The sequence below is a fragment of the Podarcis vaucheri genome, assembly GCF_965113315.1.
Source record: "Podarcis vaucheri genome assembly, chromosome: 7".
Classification (NCBI taxonomy): domain Eukaryota; kingdom Metazoa; phylum Chordata; class Lepidosauria; order Squamata; family Lacertidae; genus Podarcis; species Podarcis vaucheri.
Window position 1 is genome coordinate 59,147,781 of NC_138765.1, and position 24,263 is coordinate 59,172,043.

Sequence of the window (24,263 nt, forward strand, 5' to 3'; positions counted from 1 at the left end):
AGCGCCTGATAGCCTTATCCTCCATGAAGATCCCAATATACAGTATCTGAGGACAAGGGCTGGGAGATATCTGGTTTTCGGCATCATGATATATCACCAGCTAAATATCACAATATACCAATATATCACAATGTCTGAAATAAGGATGGAGCTATGTAGAGCCATTGGCTGGCTTCACGGTTTCTTCCTGCATTGTGATTTTTGCATAGCACACATACACACACGTCCAAGACTGGGCAATGTATTGATACATTGTCCAAAATCGGTTTGACATTCACATTGTGGTAACTGTTTCATAATATTCAACACTGCGAGATATTGCAAATCATGATGCTTGGGTGTGCTATGTAAAAAAAAAGTGTGATGTGGAAATAGCCGTGAAGCCAGTCATTGCTTCCCTCATGATTCCTTCTGTCCCTGTTCCTCTGTTCTATAAAATAACAGTTGTAACGATATGTTAAAGGTAAGTAATAATGTATCAGTTTTAGACCCCTAGTAGTAGCAGTTTCCAGGACATCACCCCATTTACTTCTGCATAGTTACATCCTTATTTCAGACATCATGATATATTGGTATATTGTGATGTTTAACTGGTGATATATCACAATGTTGAAAGACATCGCTCAGCCCTAACATACATCATGATTCGCAATATATTGCCAGGTCAAAAATTACAAAACAAGACTCGCGATATGGACTTCAAACTGGTTTTAGATGATATCCCTATTGAGGTCATTCAAAAATCCATCAAATACATCAATGTTTGTATTCTTAGGTAGGCTAAGAATCTGTTAAAGTTCTTGTATACTCTATGGAAAGTTCCAAACTCCTTTCTGCTCTAGAGAAGCCTTGTAAAAATGTCTATTCAAGTTAGTAGCCCTTTCAACACAATGCCTGCTTTGGTCATTTGTAGCAGATTGACTGCCCAGGTGAAAAACAATCCAATCAACTTTGGTTGTCCTGAAGGAAATTCTGACTAGCCACAAGTAGTCATTTACAAGCCTACTCAAGAGCAGTGTTTTTCTCATTGAGGACTGGGGCCTGCTAGGGAACCTTCGCTTACTTTCAGATGGAACTCAGCTTTGTGGTCCCATCTGCATGGCTTTGGGGCGGGCCAATGCAAGCCATCGCAGCTTCCGATATATGGGTCAAATAGGTGGAAGCTGGAGAGGGTGGTTGCAGCTTACCAAGTTGAAGGGGAGGAAAGGGGGAAAGGGAGAGGAGACAAGAAAGGCAATGGAGGGAAGATCCACATAAGTGGAAGGGAAGGAAGAGAATTAACTGGAAGGAGAGAGACAAGGGACGGATGGATTGAAGGAGAAGAAAACGGAGAAGCCAGTCCCAGAACGGGATTAGACATAAATAGAAAAAGGTGGGTTCTATCCAACCAAATTCACTAGACCGACAGAAATTAACAGACTTAAGTGAGTCATGTCTCAGACTCCAACTCCCATCATCCTTCCTGAACATTGGCCATGAAGGGTTTTTTTTTGGGGGGGTAGTATACTTGCACATACACCTCTCTGTGTAATGTCATATACCACATCCCCTTATTTTCTTAAAAGGAACATACAACCCAAAGGGCCACATCCAGAGCCGTTCTGGAAGAAAAGCCCCTCACTTTTAAACACAAACACAGAGAAAATTACCGTCATCTGTTGGGAAAAAAATGTATTTGATTACTCTCGTAAAATTACAGTATCTCTGCTGTTAGTTAAGTATTAAATGTTAGAAGAAACTGGACCTATTTCCTTTCAGTTATCCAAGAAAGTGCATGTAACAGTCCAAAGGATTCTTCCCACTCACCCCCCCCCCCGACCTAATACAAAATAAAACAAACACTATTCTTGTTCTCTCGGTCAAGAAGTTGGGTTTGAGCTCACGGGGAACATATGTACATTTTAATGAACTCGAGATTTCTCATCGTATATACAGGAGCATCTGAATTTGTCCATGGAAGGTTGATCAAGATGCTTTTTATAGCAGCACAATGTCCAGCACTTTCCAACCCATTCTCTCTGTCTCTCCCTCTATGTGAATATACCTACAAGGCAAAATGTTTCAAACTACCAAAAACATTTTTGGACCTCCTCTAATCATCTGCTTGCTTGTTTACTGTACAGAAACTTATTAACATCTAAGACAACTTCAGTAAAAAAACAAAACAAACCAAAAACCTCAAGCACAGTATGAAGGACAATTCAAAAAGGAGGGAGAAAGTTAAGTCTTAACGCACACACCCTCCCCACCAAAAAAAAGCTGTTTTAATTTTAGAATAAAAATTTCAAAACCAAAAAACAAATCGAGCCTGTTGTGGAGGATGCATATAGTTGAATTTTATATTGTCCATTTTCAAATCCTGTGCGCAAATCTGTTTGGAGAATTAAATAACGTATTTGCCGATAAATCTCTTTTTCCCATCGGGATCGAAGTATACACATATACAGACTTTTTGTTACGAGGGGAAGGGGTGATGGGTGGGTGGGAGAAATGGATTACGGAGGCACTGTGTCGCCCCCACAAAAAGTTCATGTTAAACTGGATATAGAAAATAAGTTAAATGCCAGAACGAGACCACCTAGCTGAACAGACTTGCATTGCCATAAATGTTACAGCACTCTAGTCAATTAGTATTTAGTTCAAAATACAGAAGACCAAAGTTAATGCTTGCATGTGTTTGCAAAGCAAAAAAAAAAAAAAAAAAGTTATATCACTAATAAATAAGCTGTTTTTAGAACTCTAGATGTCGAACAGGGTACAAAAGAATGTCTTTTCTTTAATGTCACTTTGTCAATTCGCCCCCACCCCCCAACTTCCAAAGAAAACAAAAACCTGCACAACCTTAGGTTGCAATATCTGCCGGAATGTTCGTAACACGTGTCCTAATTGGTTACAATCTCTTTGCCGTCTTCCACAAAGCGCGTGAAGCGGAAATTAGTCCCATTATCGCTGCCTGCCATTTTCTCCAGACCAGCTAGAGGCGCGTTAGGTTCTGAGTTCTGGAGCTTCTCCAGACTGCCCGTCAAGCCGCTAATCGGGGAGCTGCTCCCATTGCCCAGGCTCCCAGGAATTGGAGGGATGCCACCATTCTGAATGACCGAGATCTCATTCGTCTTCATCGCCAAGCCGTTAGAGAGAGCCGCGGCGTACTGATTCCAGAAGCTGGACGGGTCTCCATTTCCCGACCTCACAGCCAACTCTTTTGGAAAGATGTCTGGGAACTTTACAGGGTTGCTTCCGAGAAAAGTCATGGGGCCATCCACAGAAAGCCGTCTGCCTCGCCGGGCAGGTGTGCTGTTCCACATGTGCGTCCCCATGTGAACCTGAAAGAGAGACTGGTTAGCAGCGGCAGGCGTTATTTTCACGGTGGTCAAAAATACCTGAAAATACTGCATCTCCACTGTTGGTTCTTGCTGTCTACAGAAGGGGTGGGGAATAGCTTTTGAGCCCATGGGTCACATTCCCTTCTAGGCAACTGTCCAGGGGCAACAAGCCAGAGACCAAAGTAGGTGGAGATCTATAGAAATATATGCACAGTTGTGCAAAGTTTCTACACACACCTCTCTCTCTCTTGGTCGTCAGTCCAGGCAAGTGAGAGGCATCATCAGAGAGAAAGGATACATTCTAGCCAAGCAAAAACAACCCCTAAAGGTGGTATCAAGCAATGCTGGTGAGGGTTATGGCTTCAGAAGTAGGAATATGACTAAAGGAGGGTGTCCTGTGGCAGTGCATATTTGGGCCTTTGGTCTGAGATTCCCCACACCTGATCTATAGCAGATAGATGGTCAGCTGGCAGGCTGCGGGCAGTCTATGGCACCTCAGTTTTCCCTAAGCCTAGTTTGAGGACGTATGACACAGGCACCTTGTTGAAGCTAAGTAGGATTGGCTCTGGTTGGTGTCTGGACCATGTAGGAACTCTGCCAGACTTCCCTCAAGTTCTGTGACTGAATAAAGGTGGGAAGGGAAAAGAGGCAGCAAGCAAACACCAAGAGGAAGGTTCAAACGGCCCGCCTACGCTTTGCACTTGCCAAGGAAGGGGGCTGGGGAAACAACATTGAAAGTTGTGCAAAAATAGAGCTAGTTCACACCTTTAATGAGACATCATTCTTTGGGATTTCAGAGGCAAGAGAACCGTTGAAGTACCTGTTTGCTGGGCATGCTAGGCCTGGGTTCTGATACCAGAACAGAGCACCACCCAGCTCTACTGTGGAGCTTAACCACTTTGCAGGGGAACCCTTTATGCTGCAATATGCACTTTCATTCCTCAGACCATTGCCTGGGTAGCAATGTGTGTGTGTACCCCCCTCCTAGAATACAGACATTGACCATTCCCATTCTAGAAGGCCATGCGAAAGGCTAAAAGGTTAAAATTCCTCTTTTTAATCAATAACCAACGACAGCTCATCTGGTTCAACTAACAGCCTAAGTTTCTCCTGCCTACAAGATGGACTTTACAACCCCTCGCTTTTATTAAATGTGTTTTGTTTAGCGTGGCCATGCACAGTTCGATCTATTTTTGCCACCCACTGCCATCACAATGCCAACTACTTTATTAGACACCCCTTTCCCCTATAAATGTCCAGTTAAACTGGTTGAAAGAATCCTCCACTAATTGCTCATTGGAGAGCTTAACATGTGCAGGCCGGATACCCTGAAAGTAGTTATCCATCTTGTATCGCCTCTGCAAAAAATCTCTAGAGGAAAAGACCATCAGCAGGGGGTGGAGGGGAGATGCGCATTTGAAAGTGCTTCACCGATGTAATATACAGTCCTTTTTTCGGAGGGGGGGGCGCACGGGTACACATACCCCTAAACATTTTGTGAACTTAAGTTTGGCCTCACTGAGGGGCAGTATTTCAATATGAGTAGGAAAATGGGAGTACTCCTAAACATTTATTTATTTATTTTAGAAAAAAGCACTGGTTATATAAATGAAGCGAATTTGCTTTTTCAACACATGCCAGTAAGAAACATCAGCTAGATTTGCAATTATAGCTAGGATGTTGCTCATATTTAGGACTTCGTGGTGCTCTGCTTTAACATTACGGAAAGAGTAATTTAACTGTAACGAGAGGATTCTTTTGCTGTTCTGAGTATATATACAAAGTACACTTTCTGACTGTCTTTAATTGGGGAGTCTATAAAATTCTGTATTCACCAAAAAGAAAGGGGGGTGAAGTTTGAAAACACAAAACAGTGATTAGATTAACACAGATCTATGCAAATATGCTTCTAGCTGTTATGCATGGAAATAATTGGCCAGGAACTGAGAATACTTTCCTGGGTGCAGCCTGAGGTGGATGCACAGGAAACCATCATCTTGCTAAAGCTAAGGTGATTAGTGCCTGGATAGGTGATGACTTAGAAGCCACATGCACACTCCGGTGTTAGAAACTAGCCAGGCACCAGGTGTGTTTGGTGGGTGCAATTGCGACCACGTGGAGATCTCTGGATACCAGGTTAGTGACTGGGGAAAGCAAAATGTCACCAAGAGAAGGATTTGAAAGATTTGCATTGAAGGTTGTATTTGTTTTTTGGATTGTTTTATCTGATGTTTTAGTGTGTTGTAAACCACATTGAGATTTGTTCTATGAAATATAAATAGGTAACCAAAAGAAATGAAATAATAATGGTGATTTAAAAAATCAATTGGGGTGGGGGGAATGACAGCTACACAATTCATTGTGGTGACTGTAACCTAGGTTTAAGGTGCCATTTGGTGATTAGATTATATATCTTAGTTTCTAACACTGGTACACTCCCATGGGTAATGTAGGAGAATAAGTTGGGTTATGAGAAAAGAAATAAACATTTTTGGCAAATGAGGAAAAAGATTAAGAAATTCACTGTGCAGAATACTGTTGTGTGCTACTTTGAGTGGCCTTCATCTGGAAAGGCAACCTATAAATATTTCAAAAGAAATAAATAGCATAGTGGAGGGTTAGGGTTAGGGTCCACTAGGCCAATCTGGGACACTGCCTGTCAACTTCCTACTCTTTAATCTCAGTGTTATCCTTACAAAACTCAACAGGGAGGAAGACGAGGACAAAACTAGAATTCCTTGGCTCTGCCAGTCATCAGCTCTGGCACCATATCCTGTTGGGCTCCCTGCCTTCTGCCCCACCAGGCACCTGACACCATTGATACCATATCCAAAATCAGTAGGGATGAAGGATATTGAGGTCTGGGAGCCTTATCTTCTGACTGATGGAAGCAATACCCAGATTACTTTTCTAACTTGGAGTTTCAGCAGAAGCAGAAGCTCTCCCCACTCCCTTTCCCATTTCCCAAAAATCATAATTGAAAGTCCTGGGGAAAGCAAACCAATCCTTCTCTTTATAAGTAGATGGGGCAACACATGGTATAGTCATACACACATATTGACACCCCACACAGCTTTTGCCTTAGCATCAGTCCCCAAAACAGAGCTTCCTGCTCCTTTATATTTGCCATCAGGTATCAGTAATCTGAGGGCAATGCCCCTCCATTGCATGCAGCAAGCACCATTGCTGGGTATGCACATCACAGAACCATAAAAGGATTGAAGAGGTCCATCTAAGAACACTTGCTACAAAACACAATTTGGCCCAGGTTTCCATACATGTGAAAATGAGTGTATTCCATTCACAATTTACATGGGAGTATCAGTGTACAGGAAGGGTTTGGGCTTGCCATGTAAAAAATGTGGCGCTCTCCTGGAGACTGCAGACAAAAGACAGGATGCACAGCATGAAATGCAAATGCCCAATTTACACATAATGCTAGACCATAATTTATTAAACCATGGTGTAGTGTCATGTGTGAACCCTGCCCAGCATGTTCAGTTTGATTTGTTTCCTGCCAACAAACCTGAATCTGAAGCCATGACTCATGGGTGGCTTACAACCTTTGGTTTCTTTTAACTGTTGCTTGGCCTGACTGCGCTAACCCAGCACCCTTCCCTTAACCATGGTTTGTTTGACCACCCTACCCAAGACACTCAGCCAAACTACAAAGGAATAAGTGAGCAGTTGGAAAACAAACAAGAGGTGGCTTGTTTTGATCATCTGTGGGAAAACTTGTGGTTTGTTGAATAAACCATGGTTATGCACAAACCAGGCCCAAATATGTCAAGTGCAACTTGATGCCAAAAGCAAGACAGAATATTATGAATATAGAGGTGGGGAGGGAGGTACCTTAAGATTGCCTTTTGTTGTGAAAGCTCTTCCACATATAGTGCAGGCAAAAGGCTTCTCTCCGGTGTGAGTCCTTTCGTGGATCTGCAAAGCGCTGGAGGACGAGAAGGTTTTCCCACACGTGTTGCAGTAGTGCTGCTTCGGCGTTCTTCTGGGGAGAGCCGGAAGCAAGACTGGCGATGTAGCTGAAGGTGGCAGAGGCCCCGAAGGAACCAGGGCAGGCGACATCTCTTTGCTGTCCTGAGGAGTGCTGTGTACAAAACCGTTAACCTCCGTCTTTATCAGAGACGAGAGCGAGTTAGCAGGCATCGCTGACGAAGAGTTCTGATTGGGGCCAAGGGTTGAATTGGGTTCAAACAGCTGTGATGGTAGATCTCGCATTTGATGTGTCAACATATGCTGCTTCAAATTACCCTTTGTGGAAAAGCCACGATTGCAAACTGTGCAAATAAATGGTCTCTCTTTGGTATGACTTCTGTAATGAATGTCCAAGGCACTCTGACATGCAAACGTTTTGCCACAAATGTCGCAGGCCGTGTTCTTCAGCTTGCCTCTGTCTCGGAAAGGAAACAGCATGCTCAAGGACTCTTCCTTAATCATTTTCTCGGGGTTGCCAGACGTCAAATCCAAAGCACCACCGTTTGCAAGGGCTGGAGGCCAACCGTTGGCAAAATCGTTCGGTAACATTTTTGGTGGTTTCTCTTCGATGCACGGCGACTTGTGGTACTCAGCCGTGCTGTTGGAAGGGGACAAGGCCTGCATGGAAGAGGTAGACTCTGAAATAGCAGGACTCCCAGCACTTTGGCTTTCCATATCGCCACCAATGGATGACGAATCATTCGTCATGATGTCCCCTTCCACCGACCCATTCTCAACAGATTTTAAGCTTGCTTGAAGCTGCTCAGCAAGCCCCGCATTGATCATCTTCATCTGATTTTCTAAAGCAGCAATACTTGACATTTCCAGTGGCAATGGGGAAGATGATAAGCTATCTTGAGATGCATCAATGGATTTCGGGGTATCTGGTACGCTGCTGTCGGGACAGTCTTCCATGTTTTCATCAGAAAAGTTATCCAGATCATCAAAGTTCTTCTCATCAAAAGACCCCGTGTCAGATTCCATCGACTCGGGATAGTTTTCTGTCACAGGTGTGTTGGGTATCTGTCCGCCCATGTGCATCCGGATGTGCTGCTGTAGCACAACAGCATTGGTGAACTTTTTCTGGCAGATTGGGCAGGAGTGTTGCACTCTCAGCGGGGGCATGGCACGGTGAACGCTGTAATGGGTCTTGAGATTTCCTTTTGTCGTAAAGGCGCGGCCACAGATTTTGCACTTAAAGGGCCTTTCACCGGTATGTGTGCGATAGTGCATTTTCAAAGCACTCTGGCAACTAAGAACTCGGTGGCAAATGATACACTCATTGGGATCGGTTGCCTTTTTGTCAATATTTTCCACTAGCTGCTGCAGTTTGGAGGTCTCAGAGGTCGGCGTTGCGTCCAGCAGCCCCCCAAATGGAAACTTGGCCTTAAATTGCTCCGACATGAGAGGCATCAGTGGATTGGTGAAAGTGACCACATTGATGGAACCTGAATCTGCTGCCGGCGAGGTTACGGAACTGTTAAGACTAGCAGAGGCGCTGGGCATCTGGGTGCTTTCCTCTGGCTTGTCATTGGAGGAGAGCAAGGGGCCCGCCTCCCCTTCAACTAAATGCCCGTTGGAGTTTTTCCCAGCAGGATCAATGGAGCCAGAGTCGCTTTTCACAGAACATGGGGGACTAGATGAAGGGTGAGTGATGGGAATAGGCTGAGGCTCCTCTGTTTTGATAAAAGGGGTCAAGCTCGGAATTGTGGGAGGAAGCGGTAAGCCAACTGATGTCGTCAAAGTGGATAACACTGGCTTGCTGTCCAGCCAGCTTGTTACAGGCTTCTCGGGCGGTATTGACATTCCATACGGGATACCTGTGCTTGTGGGAATGTTGTCCAAATGCTCTGGCACTGGGTACGGGTTCATTTGAATGTGAGGGTATTTTTCTTTATGACGCTGAAAGTGGACTTTTAAGTTCCCCTTGGTGGAAAACCGGTTTCCACAGATGTTGCATTTGAACGGCCTCTCCCCGGTGTGAGAACGCAAATGGATCTGCAAGGCACTGTCGCTCCCAAACACTTTCGCACAGAACCTGCATTTATGCTTGAAGAATGCTTCGTCTGAAGCACTTTTCGCTTCGAAGGTGGCCAGGCTGGGGGGCTTGCTTTTCCTTTGCTGGGCCAGGGCAGCCAAGGAGCTCAAATCCTCTGCAGGCGTTCCAAGACCGGACAAAGGATTGGGGAACACAGAGTTGCTAGGGGTGGGTTGAGGTAGAAGAGGGTTCGATACAGGGCTTAATAAACTGCTTATTGCAAAAGCTGGTGAGGAGGACGCCGTCACTGGCGGGCTGCCAAGCTGCGGGCCACCAGCATTTGTAGCCCCTTTGTCAGAGGATGGTGCCGTAATTGCCACTGCAGATAGGTTAATATTTGGAGATGAGCCGCTACTGGGTGGAATTGCCGGGTTGCCAGGATTGCTCTGAGGTAGCTGTATAGGGGGCAGTTGCTTCACACCACTGATGCTGGCAGACTGGCTAGCTAGGCTTTGTGCCAACCCAGCCGCCGCAGCCAGCTGCTGGGATAAATGGGAACTTAACGTGGACAAGGGGTTGGCAGATGCTCGTAACGTGCTCTGAGAGGGGCTGGGAGACGTTGGCAGGTCCACGTTCTGCGAAGCCAGCAATAATATTTGGTGACGAATTTGTTCAATCAGCTGCAACTGGTGGATCTGTTGCTGCTGCAATGCCAACAGTTGCTCCATGAGGGAAGGGATGGCCAGCTTGCCAGCCGAGGCGCCATTGCACCGCGCTTCCTGCGAGAACTGGGCGACCGCCACTTTCGTGCTCTGAAGGTTTTCAATGATGACATTGCTGTTGATGACCGAGAAGTTGCCTAGCGTTGTCAGGTCCCCTATTTGAGGTAGAGAGGTTGTGATAGCTGAGGTACCCATGGTGGAGCAGTTACCACTCACAACGCTATCGCTGGCGCTCTGGGAACTGCCGCTAGTGCCGTTACTAACGCCAGAAGCCTCCACGTCCATGGATTCTTCTTTGTCAAGTTTGTTGTTATGCTCAGGATGGCTGCTGCGGTCTACTTGATCCATGTTATTAACTGTGTCATTCCTCTGCTCGTCAGGATTATCAGTAGGGGAGCTGGGAGGGCAGGCTTCAGAAGGAGAAACAGGATTTTCATTCACAATTAAAACTAATTGATTTTTACTACAGTTCTTCTTGTGTTGCAGGAGATCCGATAGTTCAAAGAACTCAGCACAGCATCTGCCACAGACGTGGGCATCCTTCGCCTTGGTGGTTCGATTTGTTTGACCCTTCTGCGTGTCTCCTAAAACATCAAGGCAAAGGGAGGGGGGTAAGAAAAAGAGCAAGATTAGCAACTGAGCAGAAACACAAATCTGGTCTGTAGGATAGGCAATGTTAAGATTTGCTAGAGCACACCTATCTCAAAAAGGTTTCCTGCTTAGTCTTCAACCACCCCTTCACTTTCCTAGACTCTTTGCTTGTGTCCCCCAAGATCTCCCTGATATTTCTGGTACCTGTCCATGATAAATAAGTTACTTTCCCTATTTCGTGAGTGACTTTAAAAAAGTCAATGTGCAGCCACATGGTCTTAAAGCAGGGCTAGCCAATGTGGCACCTTCCAAATATTTTGAGCTACAACTCCGATCAGTCCCAGTTGTCATGGTCAATAGTAAGATATTATAGGAGTTGCAGTCCATCTAGAGAGCAGCTTGTAGACTGCATTTGGCTTAAACTCTCAGGCCCCTTCTAGATGATCCCTAGAAATTAAAATTCTGGATGAGATGGGGCAAAAGATGCAATTTGACTTCTGCACACACGGAGGCGGCCGAAACGAAGAGCGCCGTTTAGTGCACCAGGCACCATTTCGCGTGTTGTGGTTGATTATGTTTGTATTCAGCGCAACATATTGTTGATTCGTTCTATTTTTCCTCCATTGTTAGCCTTGTTTTTAATGTTATCAGGTCAGGCTACTGTAGAGTAAAGGAATATTGCACACAGCATGCACATAACAGCCTTAACTTGGTCTGCAAAGGAAGGTGGGAGGTTCAGGCAGTCAGTACTGGTGCCAGAATTGGGGTGTTGGAAGCTACCGAAAGAGCATGCAAATTTCCATCTAGGGATTGTGTGTCCCGCTTCCCTAGCCTGTAAATATCGCTTCCTAGCAACAGTGCATGGCTTCAAGCACCAGAGAAGAAACATGTAGGCCTTGCATTGCATCTTTCTTTCTCTCTCCAAGACGTTTTGGTGAGATCTGCCACTTTCTCCCACTACCAAGACAGACCAAGACTGGCCATACATGTGAAAAAAAAAATCAATATTGTGACTTCACAGAGGTTGCCCATGACTGATTTTTAAGACTGTACAAGGGGTGCTTTTTATGGCTACCTGTGTCTCAGATGATCATTTCCTCCAGATAATCCATCAAAAGATAAAATAGTATGAACCAAAGACATTGGGGCATAATGAAATTCCATAGCAAGGTATTGATTTCCAATGTTTCATACTGCTTATTGCCTAGTTGTCCACCGAGTGGCAAATCAAGCATTTGAAGGACTCATTAGACTCTCAAGCTCCCCATCAACCTTGTTCATCCTCAACCGATTCAAAGATATCAGTGACAGTCACCCCGTCACTAAACTAATTTGTAGTCGTTCAAGGTCCCAATCAGTTGCTGACAAGAAAGAATGGGGTGGGGGGAGAGAAGGGGGGGAGCACATATCACCCAAGCTTCAGGTTGACATGAACGAGAAACAAACAAACAAGCTAGCTTTCCCATTCCTGCATAACTCAGAGCTAACTCTGATCCTCCTACAAAGCATTGGTTTTCCCTTCCAAAGTTCACCCCACAGCATCTAAAGCCTTTGTTACACATAAAATAGGAAAAAAAATGAGAAATCCCTTGTCAAAGAATAATATTCATATTTTCACAATCAAGCATTTGTTGCCTAATCCTACTTATGATGCTTACTTGAAGACCGCAGAGTCCTTTCCACTCTGCTATATAGCTCCACAAGCCCCTAAGTCGCCCTCAACATGTTATGCATTTTTTAATTTGCTAGTCAATTGCTTCATCCAGAACTGCAGGTCCCCAGAACAGATTTCCACGCTTACTCAAAGTTAGCCCCACTGAATTCAATGTGGCGACTTCTTCATAAGAACGCTTAGGACTTACATCCAACTAAATGTGCTTAGGATTGGGGTGTTGAGTTGCCTTTTATGATGCCAATTCTAACCTCAGTGGTACCAGTGTAAATCTCTGGGTAACCCCATTGTGAGTATACAAGATCCCACAACTGCCTGCAGTCATTGTACTTTACAACCATGGAGATTAGATCAGAGTATGACCTCATATCTATAAAAGCAGCATTAAAAACTTTACATTTCTGGGAAAGGGGGGGGAGAGAGAAACCATCAAAGGGGGGGGGAGAAGATGAGCTGTTAAGAGAAAATGTTTCTATACAATAAGAAATCAATCTGGGTTGTTAAGGTTGATAACCCTCTGCAATCTCCCTTGTCTGAGTGCATATCAAAACTATTTGCTTTTAACTCTTGTCAATTGTTTAGCAGATAAGTCGGAACCTTTCATTAGAAGAAGCCCCTTTCATTTCATGTTTGTTATCACTGGTTGCTCCCTTTTCTTATCGCTGAGATCCATTTGTAAATTAATCGTTACAAAAAGAAGAAGAAGAAGCCTCTGACTTCAAACTAGTTGATCTTATTCAAAAGAAAGGATGGTTCCCTATTGTTTTCTCAGCATGAGGACACAGAATTTGGTTGTACAGATTGTGTGTGGTCAACTTAGAAAGCCAGGGAAGGGTGGGGGGAGCTCGTTTAATTCAAGGATTACCTCCCTGCCTGTTTTGCTGCAACACTAAAATCAGATAATAGGTAGTTTCCATGACTTCCAAATTAAATCTCAGAAGAAAACGAACATTAAAAGTGCCTGGGAAAAAAGGGGGGGTGAAGAAGGGTTTGCTTTTACAAGTTAAAACTGATCCAAGTTTACACAGCCATTGGACCCACTGAGAGAGAAAAAGAACTGCACTCGGTTTCCTTAAACAGCAAATACTTTAGAGTTCTGCATTTATACAGAAGAGTAAATGAACTCGTTTCGAGATATACTATGGAGCAAATATGCCATACAGTCTTTGCATTATTTTCTTTTTTAAAAAATAATAATGGACACCCCTCTACAAAAGTTTTTACTGGGAAAAGATAATTATCAATCCATTTTAAAATAATAATACTTGGTCGCCCTGCCTCTTGTCACATCCTAGCATATTAAGGCTGCAATTTTGGTACTTTGCTTCATGGGCGTAAAAAAGGTAAGGTGAAATATTAAATGCAGTCTATTTGCATACACTGCTTTAGTTATTTCCCTGTTTCATGCAGAATAAAATATATAGATCCATCGTGACAAACATTCCATTTAGAGCATTGTATTTTGACAACTAATTTCAAATGAGGCATCCATTTTAGATGCTTATTTTAAAACCAGGGAATCCAATTCTGAATATAGCCGACTGAAAATGTTATTCCTTTCTCTCTTCCACATTTCCATATGTAATGGTGATGTTTCCATCTACTTTTACAGCCAATTATGAAGGAACAAAAGCTATTCTGTTTGTTCACACATTTTCAACAAAATGCATTAAAACTATTATGTCAGCATGTTCTATTAAGCTCCACATTCAGTCGAAAATACTTTTCAACCAGATCACATTTATCAAAACATAAAGCCCACTTTAAAACATGGTTTTGCTTGGTCAGCTGTGCTTAGACAAATAATGACAGATTCAAAACTAAATAACTTGCGGGGGGGGGGGGGGAGAGAGAAGAGAGAAATCAGAAAACCAACTGATGAATTGTACACATGACAGTGGATTTGCTTCAAATATTTAGCACGCCTGTACTGAAAATTAAAACCTGTTCCATTTCCCTTTCTTCACCCTTGCAGTAGATTATTATAATCCTGGTTTACAAAGGCCCTGTTATTTTACCTGCCTGATACTTCGCTGCACACAAAATGCAACACATGTCCTCCATGTCAAGTTGCAGCGCTCGCTATTCTTTCACTACCTCAAGTTGCAATGCTCAGCACAACATGTTCCAGTTACAGGATTTAAAGTACCCATCGCTTTTTAAAAAAATAAAGTAATATTATACTGCACTCATAAGGGCCAGTTAAGAAGAAACAAAACTATGAGATTTTCTCACAAAACCTGTACCAAAAGACTTACGCTAAGGAAACTTTATTTCCCCAGTGTTAATACCTAGCGATTATTTTTTCCCTCGACAAATTTGATATGTGCATGCTAAATATTCTAAAACTGACACTGGCATTGTCTCCTCTTACCACTGTTTGGCACACACAGGGGAAAATGCTCACATGCTAATCAGGAATAACCTAAATTCACAATTGCTTCTCAGGTTCATTAAAAACAACATGCTTAGAAATTTCAGAAACTGAAATACATTACAGCTTAAAGCAGCTTCCACTCTTTAAAGTCATATCTTTTTCAAAAAAAACCGAAACCACGAAATGAAACAAAAATTAAGGCAGTGTTTCCTTAACGGCTTTTTAATCAGAGTAATTGGCGACATGATGAACCAAAGCAACTGTGCCTATCACCTGACAGAAAGATTTAATCTTTTATAGATCTTGTTAAAAAGAAGCATGATAATATAACTGCAGGCAGCACTTTTGAAATGGAAAATTCAAAGAGATGTATTTATATCAAGATGTATTTATAAGAAAATGAAGTTTCAACAGCAGACGCCTATTTTTTAAAACAGAAAAAGAAAAATGCCACCGAGGGAACTTTGCTTTCCAAGGCCTACATCCACCAGTCAAGAGCAGGATCAATAGGTTCCTACAAAAACTGCAAGAATTCTGCTGCTAACCTTAACTATTCATGCCAACTTGATTGCTTTCTCCAAAGGGAGAAATTTTGAACTGCTTTGAGGCAAAAACTTCAGAAGAAAAATTCAAACATTCAGTCATCTTCCACAAATCTTGGAAGAGAGGCAACCCCTTTCGCTCTAAGTGCATCTGCAAAGCAATGAGATTGAACAAGGCCTTTCCACTTTATGAATAAATATTCTTTGGAATGCATTTCTCAACATTCACAGAACAACTTCACATTGATATTTCCATTACAAGAACAAAGTTTATAGATAAGTTAGGATACACATATGCAAATCAAGGTCAAATGTAGTCTCTTCCTTCTCATATGTAATTTAAAAATGAACTTGGGGGGGGAATCACAGCTGTATTTATATTCAAACATTAGTAGAGGCATTATAGGGGCAATATATTAAGAATACATACCCTCTCTCCCCAACAGTTTCCATCCTTCCCTACAACAACTAGCAAACAACTATTGCTACCATCCCTTTGCAACCCCTCAGAAAAGGATTCTTCCACCCGAGATCAAATACACAGACACGCCTTTCAATTAACCCAATTGTTAATTGATTTGCACTGTTTAAGAGCATTTCTATTTTTAAAAGCCGGGAGACGGACCTACCTACGTAGCTACTTAAAATAAAAGAACTCTTTCCTACGGTTGAATCAAAACGAACACTAGGTGGGGTTCCTGCTGCAACAGTTTCTCCCAAAAAGTTGAGAGCAGTTTCATTGTTCCAGTGAGAAACCAAAGAGAAGGGGAAAGAGAGGTGGGGGAGAGAGAGAAGCAATATCTAAACTTTGGCTATGCAAACATTGGCAAAGGAACAAGAAACCAAATCCCTGTTGTTTGGAGTGGGGGGGGGAGGCAAAGGCGCTGTGGCAACTGGCTGTCAATCCCCTCTTTGGGGGTCTGGCGTCCAAGGGGGTGACAAGGGAATAAGAGTTAGCAAAAGCAGCGAGGCTGATAAGGTGAAGCTAAAATAAACTAGCCGCTTCCTGCTAAGCGCCTGGTAAGACTCTATTTGGGGGTCACCGGCAAGATATTGAACTGCATATTGTGATCTGAACTTTGTCACCTTTGACTGGAAGGAGGCTGGCAAAGGTTAAAACATCCAAACACTTCGAGGTTTCCCCCTAGCACGGATTGGCCAAACATCCCCAACTAATAGCCCTCTGAGCAAAGCCACTGCTGGGAGACAAGTCTGGCTTTTTGGCTCCCCCACCCCCCAGAAAAAGGACCAAAAAATATATATATCTGAGAGATCACTATCCACTTTTGGAAAAGGTAGAAGAGGCATTGACTGGGGCCCTCTCTCAGGTTGCCTTTACCAGCGGTTGTCTGGAAGTTTCTTCCCACAATCACTCTCCACCAGCTTATTATCAATTTATTGCATCTCTCCCCTCCCTTCTCCAGCTGATACGATTTGCCACAGTGATCAACAAAAAGGATGTTTCTACACCTAAGAAGTCCACCCTTCTGGAAAGGATCTTTATCAGGAGTCAATCGGGGAGAAAAGGAAAGAAAAATCTATTGAAACAGCTACTTTTGGAAGTGATTGCACAAAAGTTAAATGAGGTTTCTGAGGACGCAAAACATGCAGCTCGGAAAGGGGCAAAGGAGGATATTTCATGAACACAACCCCAGACTCTCAAAATTGTTTCACACTGATTGTATAACTGCAACTTTAACACATCTGTACAAAAGCAATTGCCATTCATTTAAAACAAGATTTACTTCTGAATCAAAGTATTGAGGGCCGTTCATGAATTATTCTTAGCATTTCTGCCTGTGCTGAACTCGTCTCAAATATTCTATTTTGTTAAAATGTAAGTACATACACAATTGTCCAAAAATAGTTTGGTCTTTTGAAAAGATATGCCTTATCCTGTAATGGGGGGGGGGAGAGAGACACCATTGTTCAGCAAGCCTGATTTCCAATGGTGTTAATTGAAAATGTAATTAATTATAACTTGGATAATTATGTCAAATGTGTAGATAGTCAGGGTAGGTTAATAGTTCACTATGAATCCCAGAGTTTGTGTTTCCCATGCCCAAAGGGAATTGTTAGCACCTTGTATCCTCTGGATTATCCTTCTGTCCCAGTCTTTGCAATAGACTGAATAACTCTGCTCCAGAAATACTGCTTCTGTGTTAAGATTAGGCCATTACCCTCTTTTTTAAAAAAAGCTTAAGGGGGGGGGAATATACAGCCAACTCTAAATGTAACAAGTATTCTAGAAACCTTAGACAGCAGTGCAATCCCACACGTCTCCTCAAAAACAAGCTAAACTGAATCTGAAAAAGGCTGTCTCAGGTAAATGAGGATAATATTAGAACCCTAAATTTCAAGAAGCAACTCTTCAGCTGTATATTTTCCCCAACAGCAGCCAATGACTTGTTGAATACAATTTATGTCTGGAACTCCAGATGTTTGCTCTACCGTTTCCACTGTTAGGGAATTTTTTTTCGCCTAACAGCACCAAAACCATTCCTAATTTTTTTGAGCAGCACAAATGAAAAGAATGAGAAAAGGCCAGCAGAAGTTTTAATAGCAAAGCGTCAGAAAAGGTACCTGTATAAAATTCTCAAGAAAAGATGGATAAAAACTAGGCCACAGAAGGGCAAGTGTTTCTTTAAATAAATAAAAGAAGACAGCTGCAGGTCGAGAAATTTCTGAGATCTGAATTCTAAAACAGATTACTAGAGGGGGGGTGGGGAAATAACCAGAAAATGAAACCAGCTCTAAATGGGCAATTCTATGACATTTTATTTGTAAGATATATAATTTGTTTTCACAGCAATTATGTCTAGATTAACAGTGATAGAAAACACCGTGCTTTCCTGAGCTTTTAATTACCCTGCCTAATCTCAGCTTGATAAGAGCGTATGTGTGTCTGTGCATGCATATATATATTTATACATATATGAAAGGCTGTGTACAATTTTAGGGCATCAAAATATAGGTCATATAGTGAAGGAAACTGTCCGTATTGAAGGCTTTAGCAGCACCATTGTATACCAATATTATTACAACACTCAATCCTGTTAACACTATTACAAAATATAGCCTCCAGGCAACTTAGTCAAACTTATTGTCCAAGCATGTAAAGGGAGCCATAACCTAAATCTATTACCAGTAAAGAAGGGGAGGGGGGAGAAGAAGAAAGACTAAGATAGCTGTTAGAAATACTAACTCTTACAAATGCTTTCCCGAAGAACAATGAACTAGCAAAAAAAGGGGGGTTGAGAAAAACTGGCTTGCATTATATAGTTAATTCAAGTGAGCTAGTGACTAAAAAGAGCTGGACCAGTATTGTCTTCGTATCATTGTGCTTTGATGAAATCTAGTTATTTTAAGCACATCAAGTTAGCAACAGGCATGAAAACTCCCTAAGATGAATTTCCTCCCTAACTCTGCAGCAGGGTGGTTTTGGAAGAGGCGTACAAAGAAAATGAATCCAGAGACTAAAATATAGAGGGTGGAGAATTGTAGCTAGCTAGGTCCTAACAAATTGAAGATGCCTTGGCCTATCAAAGAGTAGTAGAAATTTTTATTTTTGTGGGGGGAAGCAGTCCCCTCTCTTGCACCCAACAAAGTAAAGATAATAAATTTGCTTATTCCTATCCCTGATCCAGCTTGAAGACCAGAGAGTTCTTCTTTTGGAGCTCTTGTCGAGAAATAAAGATAAAAAGAAAAAGGAGCGATCTAAAGTGTATTCTTGAAATTTCAACCTGGAGTTGGTGGCAGAAAAATGAAGTTGCAAAATATATGTGCCCGACCGATTTCTGAGAAGAGAGTTTAGATAATAAACTGAAGGGACATCAACTCATCCAAAGTCGTAAGAAGAAGGTCAAGAAGTTTTCTAACAAGAATTTCAATGCATGTCAAGAATTTGAGAAAGGAAAGGACATGAATTTTTGTTTGTTTGTTTTTTTAAGATGCCAAAAAGTTGCCTTATAATAAAACCACCAAGGGACACTTTCTTTCCAGGGAAATAGAAACTTGCTTGCAGTTCCTTTGGCACAATTTGTTGCCGAACTTTTCTAAGGTCTCTTCAGTACAAAAGGGGGGGGGGTGAGGGATGAGGATATGGTAGCTGATGGAAACGGGGAGAAATACTAAAAAAGAAAGCAAAAAAAGTGGGGTAGTGGCATAAAGCTGGCATGAAAAGGACAAATGAAAGAACTTCCATGCCTTCCGCACTGGCTGCCCTGATCTGGGTGATGCTGAAAGGTTCGGGGGCTAGAGGGGGCTTGTCTGTTGACTGCTACTTTTAATGACTAAGCTGGGGGTTTAAATGGGACTGTGGGAGAGGCACAGCTTCTATTGGTGACTCACTCCACACAGACTCATGCAGATCACCCCCCTGGCCAAATCCCTTAAGACAGACAGAAATTTGCTCTGGAAACGTGCAGGGTGTTTGTATATGTGTGTGAAGGCAAGAGGGGGTCGGCAGGAAGAGTTGTTAAAAAGGAGGATTAAGACTGTTTCCTTGCAAAAAAAATATATCAAATTGAAGAGCTCCTGCACTATATATATATATATATTCTTTCTATACAATCTGTATTATTGGAAACACACCATGGTCACCACCCTTCTGTGAAGATTTTTAGAGTCAGCTTTTATCAGGCTGCCCACTGTCCTTGGAAGTACCACCCTAACTGCACGTCTGAAAAAGAGCTGGGCAGGGCAGGCCATCCTCCTCCACCACCAATTTCTCTCTTTTTACAGCCTCTCCCTACCCCCCTCCCCACGGAAAAAAGTGTAAAGCAACCACGCATTTTGCATACTTTACATGTGGACATTGAATCCACTGACAAATTCACGCGCATTATCTCTTGTGTATAGAAATTGAAGGAGATGAAAAAGATTTTTCCAAAACACACACGCACGAAATAAGAATTACCACAATCCAATCCGCACTTCTACAACTGCCGTGAACTCAAGAAAGGTTTACTCCCGAGTAAGCTCCTTGGGAAAAGTACTCCGTCCACAAACATCCTCCTCTCTCTTGCCATCCTTCCCTAACGATCCTGGCCCCCTTCCATTGCTTCTTCGGCGGAGGAGGAACGGAGGGTCGCGCAGGGACGCTCTCCGTTCTTAGGTTTGCCACAGTGCCTTCTCGCCCCCTACTTTCCTCTGCTAAAAACAAACGGAGAACTTTGTATCTCCTGCTGACGATCCGAGCATATCGCACCCCCAAACGCCGCCACCCCCCCAAAAAAACACCCCAAAACAACTTTGGAGCAAGATACACGTTGCTGTGCCCTCCTCCTCTGCCCACAGGAGAAACTGACAAGCCTGGCATCGAAAAGAAAACTTTCCCTTGGATTCGGGGCTTTTCCACAACAAGCCCCCACTTTCTGCTGATGATCCATGCACGCAGCGGCAGGCCTCTCCGCTGGCTTCGCCGCCCCCTTCCCCAAATTCAGAAACTCGCCCGGTTTTCACAGGCACAGGTCCCTCTCTACCCCCCCCCCCCGCATTATCAATACCAAAGGCATTAAAAAGCAGGCCGCCACATACCGAGATACGCGCGCGCACAAACCACTTTAAATGGAAATTTCCCACGATCGCCAAAGTCTCCCGTGCGCGCCGAAGAACCTTTCGCATACACCACCCCCCCCCCAAGGAAATCATAGCCGAAAGGGACAAACTCGAACACAGATCCGCCGCGACGATATGAAAATTCAACGCGAGAGTGGAGCCCGGCGGAGCAGAAGCTGAGCCGGCCAGCTGGGCACGCCGAGGAGGAGAGGGGGATGAAGGAAACGAAAGAGGAAGGAGTGCATCGCGCCGGGTGCCAGGAAAAGGAGACCTCTCTCTCACTCACCCATCGGGGCCAGCCGGGAGCGAAGGAGGCGCTGCCAACCCCCCACCTACCCCGCTGTTGGAAAACGTGGGATTTTAAAAAAAACAAAACCCTTTTTAACTTCCTCTAAAATTCACGTTGGAGAGAGGAGGGGGGAAAGTTGCAATATTCCAGGGCAGCTCTCTCAGGCAAGGCTGGGAAGGGAAGCCGAAAAGAGACTCCATAAAAAATGGGGGGGGGGAGAGATCTTTGGATAAACGATGTTTTATTTTAAGATTCAGGCCCCCAGAGATGCACCCCCTGAAAGGGAAGGGGGGGCGTCAAGGTCCTGCGCATCTTTCCCCAAAGGGGAGGTGGGGAAAGAGAAATCCCCAGCTCCGCTTCCGATCAACGTGCGAGTGGCAGCGTGCGTGTTCAGGGAAGGGGGGCGGTGCGGCTAATTGAGAGAGATCCGGTCTCCGCTTGCCAGATCGAAAACGATCCAGCGAGGGAAAGATCCACAGAGGGCAGCGACGGGGCTTGAGGAGGGGGGCGGGAAGAGAGGAGGAAGGAAACCACCCAGGACTCGAACCATCCGCAAGAAGTCACAACTCCAGCTGATCAACTTCACGCTCTTGCTTCCAAAGTCTCTCTCTGACTCTCTCTTTAAACCTCCTCTCTCTCTCTCTCTCTCTCTCTCTCTCTCTCTCTCTCTCTCCACCGTCTCTAACCCCGAAGGTAAGTTTGTTCCGATTGTTTGTGGGGGGATCCATAATCGCTTTAACAAGAAAGAGATAGACAAATATCAGTGTTCTATGGGTCGGAAGTGAGGGAAATCGCGCGCAGGACAGAGCGAGCGAGAGCGATTTCTTCATTTTTTTTCTTAAAAAAGGACCCCCCTCCCTTAAAAAAAGCCACCCCAACAGGACGCAACTGCTCACCCCCCCCCCCTTTTAAAAAAAAGCTCACCATTGCGCTGAGATCTCGAGGCCAGCTCGGGGTCGGTTTGGAAGTGCTGCGGCTTCGCCTGTTTCCTCCGCGACATGCTGGCGCAAACATCAGCTGGGGCAGAATAAAAAATTACTAAAAAAAAATCTTCTCAAAATTACGGAAATCGAGCCTGGCCCCCCTCCTTCTCCTCCTCCTCCTCCTGGCGCTTCCCCTCCCTCTCCCGCCTCCTCCCGCTTGCCCGATCCTCCGCGCACCGCGCATGTGTCTTACTATAATTGTGATTATCAATAATGCATTGCGATTAATCATACAGGGGGCTCTTTGAAAGGCGATTGGCACAGGGCCAGCTCTATTCAAACGAGCTCGCCTTAATCAATTAGCCGCTGATTTGCTGGAGACCCTTGTCTCTCCGCCGCTCCCGCCCAATGAGCCGGCCCATGTGGCAAGGGTTCCACCCGCTCCACCCCCCCTCGCTCTCTCCACCCCCCCCCCGTTCGCGCGCTCTCCACCTTCCCCAGCCTAACCAGAAAAGCTGTTTGGATACAGTTTTTAACCCTCTTAGCAACCAGCTGGGACTGAGCACGCCGCTCCTGTTACTATAGGAATGCGCTCCAACCCCCCACAACTTTTCTCTCTCTTTGGCTGGGGATGCTTCCTCCCGTTTCCAGGAGTTTTGCTTCCCTCCCCCCACCTTCCTCTCTTTTTTCCCCAAGGGGGGGGGTGTTATCCTATTTTAGCCAACTTTTAAGTGTTCAATGTTATCCTATCTTAGCCAACTTTTAAGTGTAGGTTCAAATCCGGTGCCCTGCTTACTCAGAAGTAAGTCCCACTGTTTGCAATGGGGATTGTTCCCAGGTAAGTGTGCATGGCATCGCAGCATCTTGGGGAGGGGGGAGGGTTAAAAAACTGACCCGATCTCACCCTGCATGTTTTCTCTCGGGAGCCTCCCGGGCTTCAGGGGGACTTACTTCCGAGTAAGGATCGTATCATGTTAGAAGAGCGTTCGGCTTTCTTTTGATGCAAAAGAAAGAAAAGTGGTTTAGGCAGAAGGCGAATGATGGTCTCCACTTAGTTAAGACCTCGGGAACGGGGGGGTTGGTCCTGAGAGGCGACGAGGGCAGCAACAGAGAAGTGGGGAGACGGGCAAAGGGGTCGAGGAAGCATCTCTGCTGCTGCCCCCATCGCCTCGCCATCGCCCACGCTGGAACAAACAGCACCGATTCATGGATAGCTGTCATTTTAAAGTTTCGGTCTCAGAGCAATATTTGAGGACTTTCGAAGCAAACCAACCCAGTAATACCTTTGCTAAATCATCTCCGGTCTCCTCTTCGGTAAGGATGTTTGCCTGATCTTTTGGCTAATGCCGCCGCAAAAAACAAGAAAAGGGGAAAAGTTCCATTTCTAGGATTTGGTATGTGTGTGTGTTTTTAGCAACTCCCACCTTTGCTCCCTCCCCCCTTCCTCCTCGCGCCCCTCCTCCCTCGCCATCTATCACGGGCCCCGAAGGGTGCTGAAAAGAGGAAGCTCGCCCGCTCGCCCTTTAAGCCTCGCGCCCTCCCAGGACAATCGCGGCAAACTTTTTCGCTCGCTCGCCCGGCGGCGGCGGCGGCGGCCAAGGGGGCGGGGCCGCTTCCCCGCAGCTGCGGCTGGCGTTGGCTGAGAGCGGCGTCAATCACCCTGAGCAGGCGGCTGGACGAGGTTGGTGGCGGAAACGACCGGGCTCGTCTCCCTGGCGGAATCCTGGGGAGGAGGGGGCGGGGCCAGGGAGGAAGGGGGCGGGGCCTCGAAGGGGAAAGGCGATGGCGACAGCCGCACGCTGCACTTTTCCTTCGCTCTTCTTTCTTCCCACTCGTTTGACAGGCTGTGCCATCTTCTACCTGCTTACCCGGGCGTAAGCCCCATTGAGCTCAGTGGGATTTACTTCTGAGTATACATGTGTATTGGATTGCGCTTTGAAGTGTTCTTTTGGTTACATATTAACTGACTTTCCCTTTTTGATCATTTCCCCTCACTTCCCGAGCAACAAAAGTTTCTTTGCTTCTCCTAAACTTCCTTTTTCTCCCTTTCTTAGCCTTGTTCATTTTTCACCTTTCTTTCTCTCCTTCCTCCTTTTAATCATCTGATGTAAATTTCTCCCATAAGTGTTAATAATGGGTTGGTTTTTTAAATCGCTGAAGACCAATAAACTGATGGTGGACCGTGTGTGTCTTGTGTGGGTGTGTGTTTGTATATATGGTGCCGGACATGTTCCAAGAGGAGACTTTGCTATCCCTCGGGCTGTTCCTTATTTCTTCCCACTATCTGCATCTTCCCT

The 24,263-nt window shown here is 44.5% G+C and overlaps 1 protein-coding gene across 2 annotated transcripts; it reads right to left on the bottom strand.

Moving 5' to 3' along the window:
• Window positions 1-1,879: 1,879 nt before the first annotated feature.
• SALL1 (spalt like transcription factor 1) lies at window positions 1,880-22,156 on the bottom strand. Of its 2 annotated transcripts, none has more exons than XM_082233274.1 (3): window positions 21,968-22,156; window positions 7,176-10,597; window positions 1,880-3,323 (listed from the first exon to the last, which is right to left on the bottom strand). In XM_082233274.1, exons 1-3 carry the CDS (start codon window positions 22,041-22,043, stop codon window positions 2,883-2,885), a joined length of 3,939 nt encoding a protein of 1,312 aa, XP_082089400.1. In that variant the 5' UTR covers window positions 22,044-22,156; the 3' UTR covers window positions 1,880-2,882. The 2 variants fall into 2 exon arrangements, with proteins under 2 accessions (XP_082089400.1, XP_082089401.1); XM_082233275.1 differs by lacking the exon at window positions 21,968-22,156 and adding an exon at window positions 21,041-21,059.
• Between the last annotated feature and the right edge of the window lie 2,107 nt (window positions 22,157-24,263).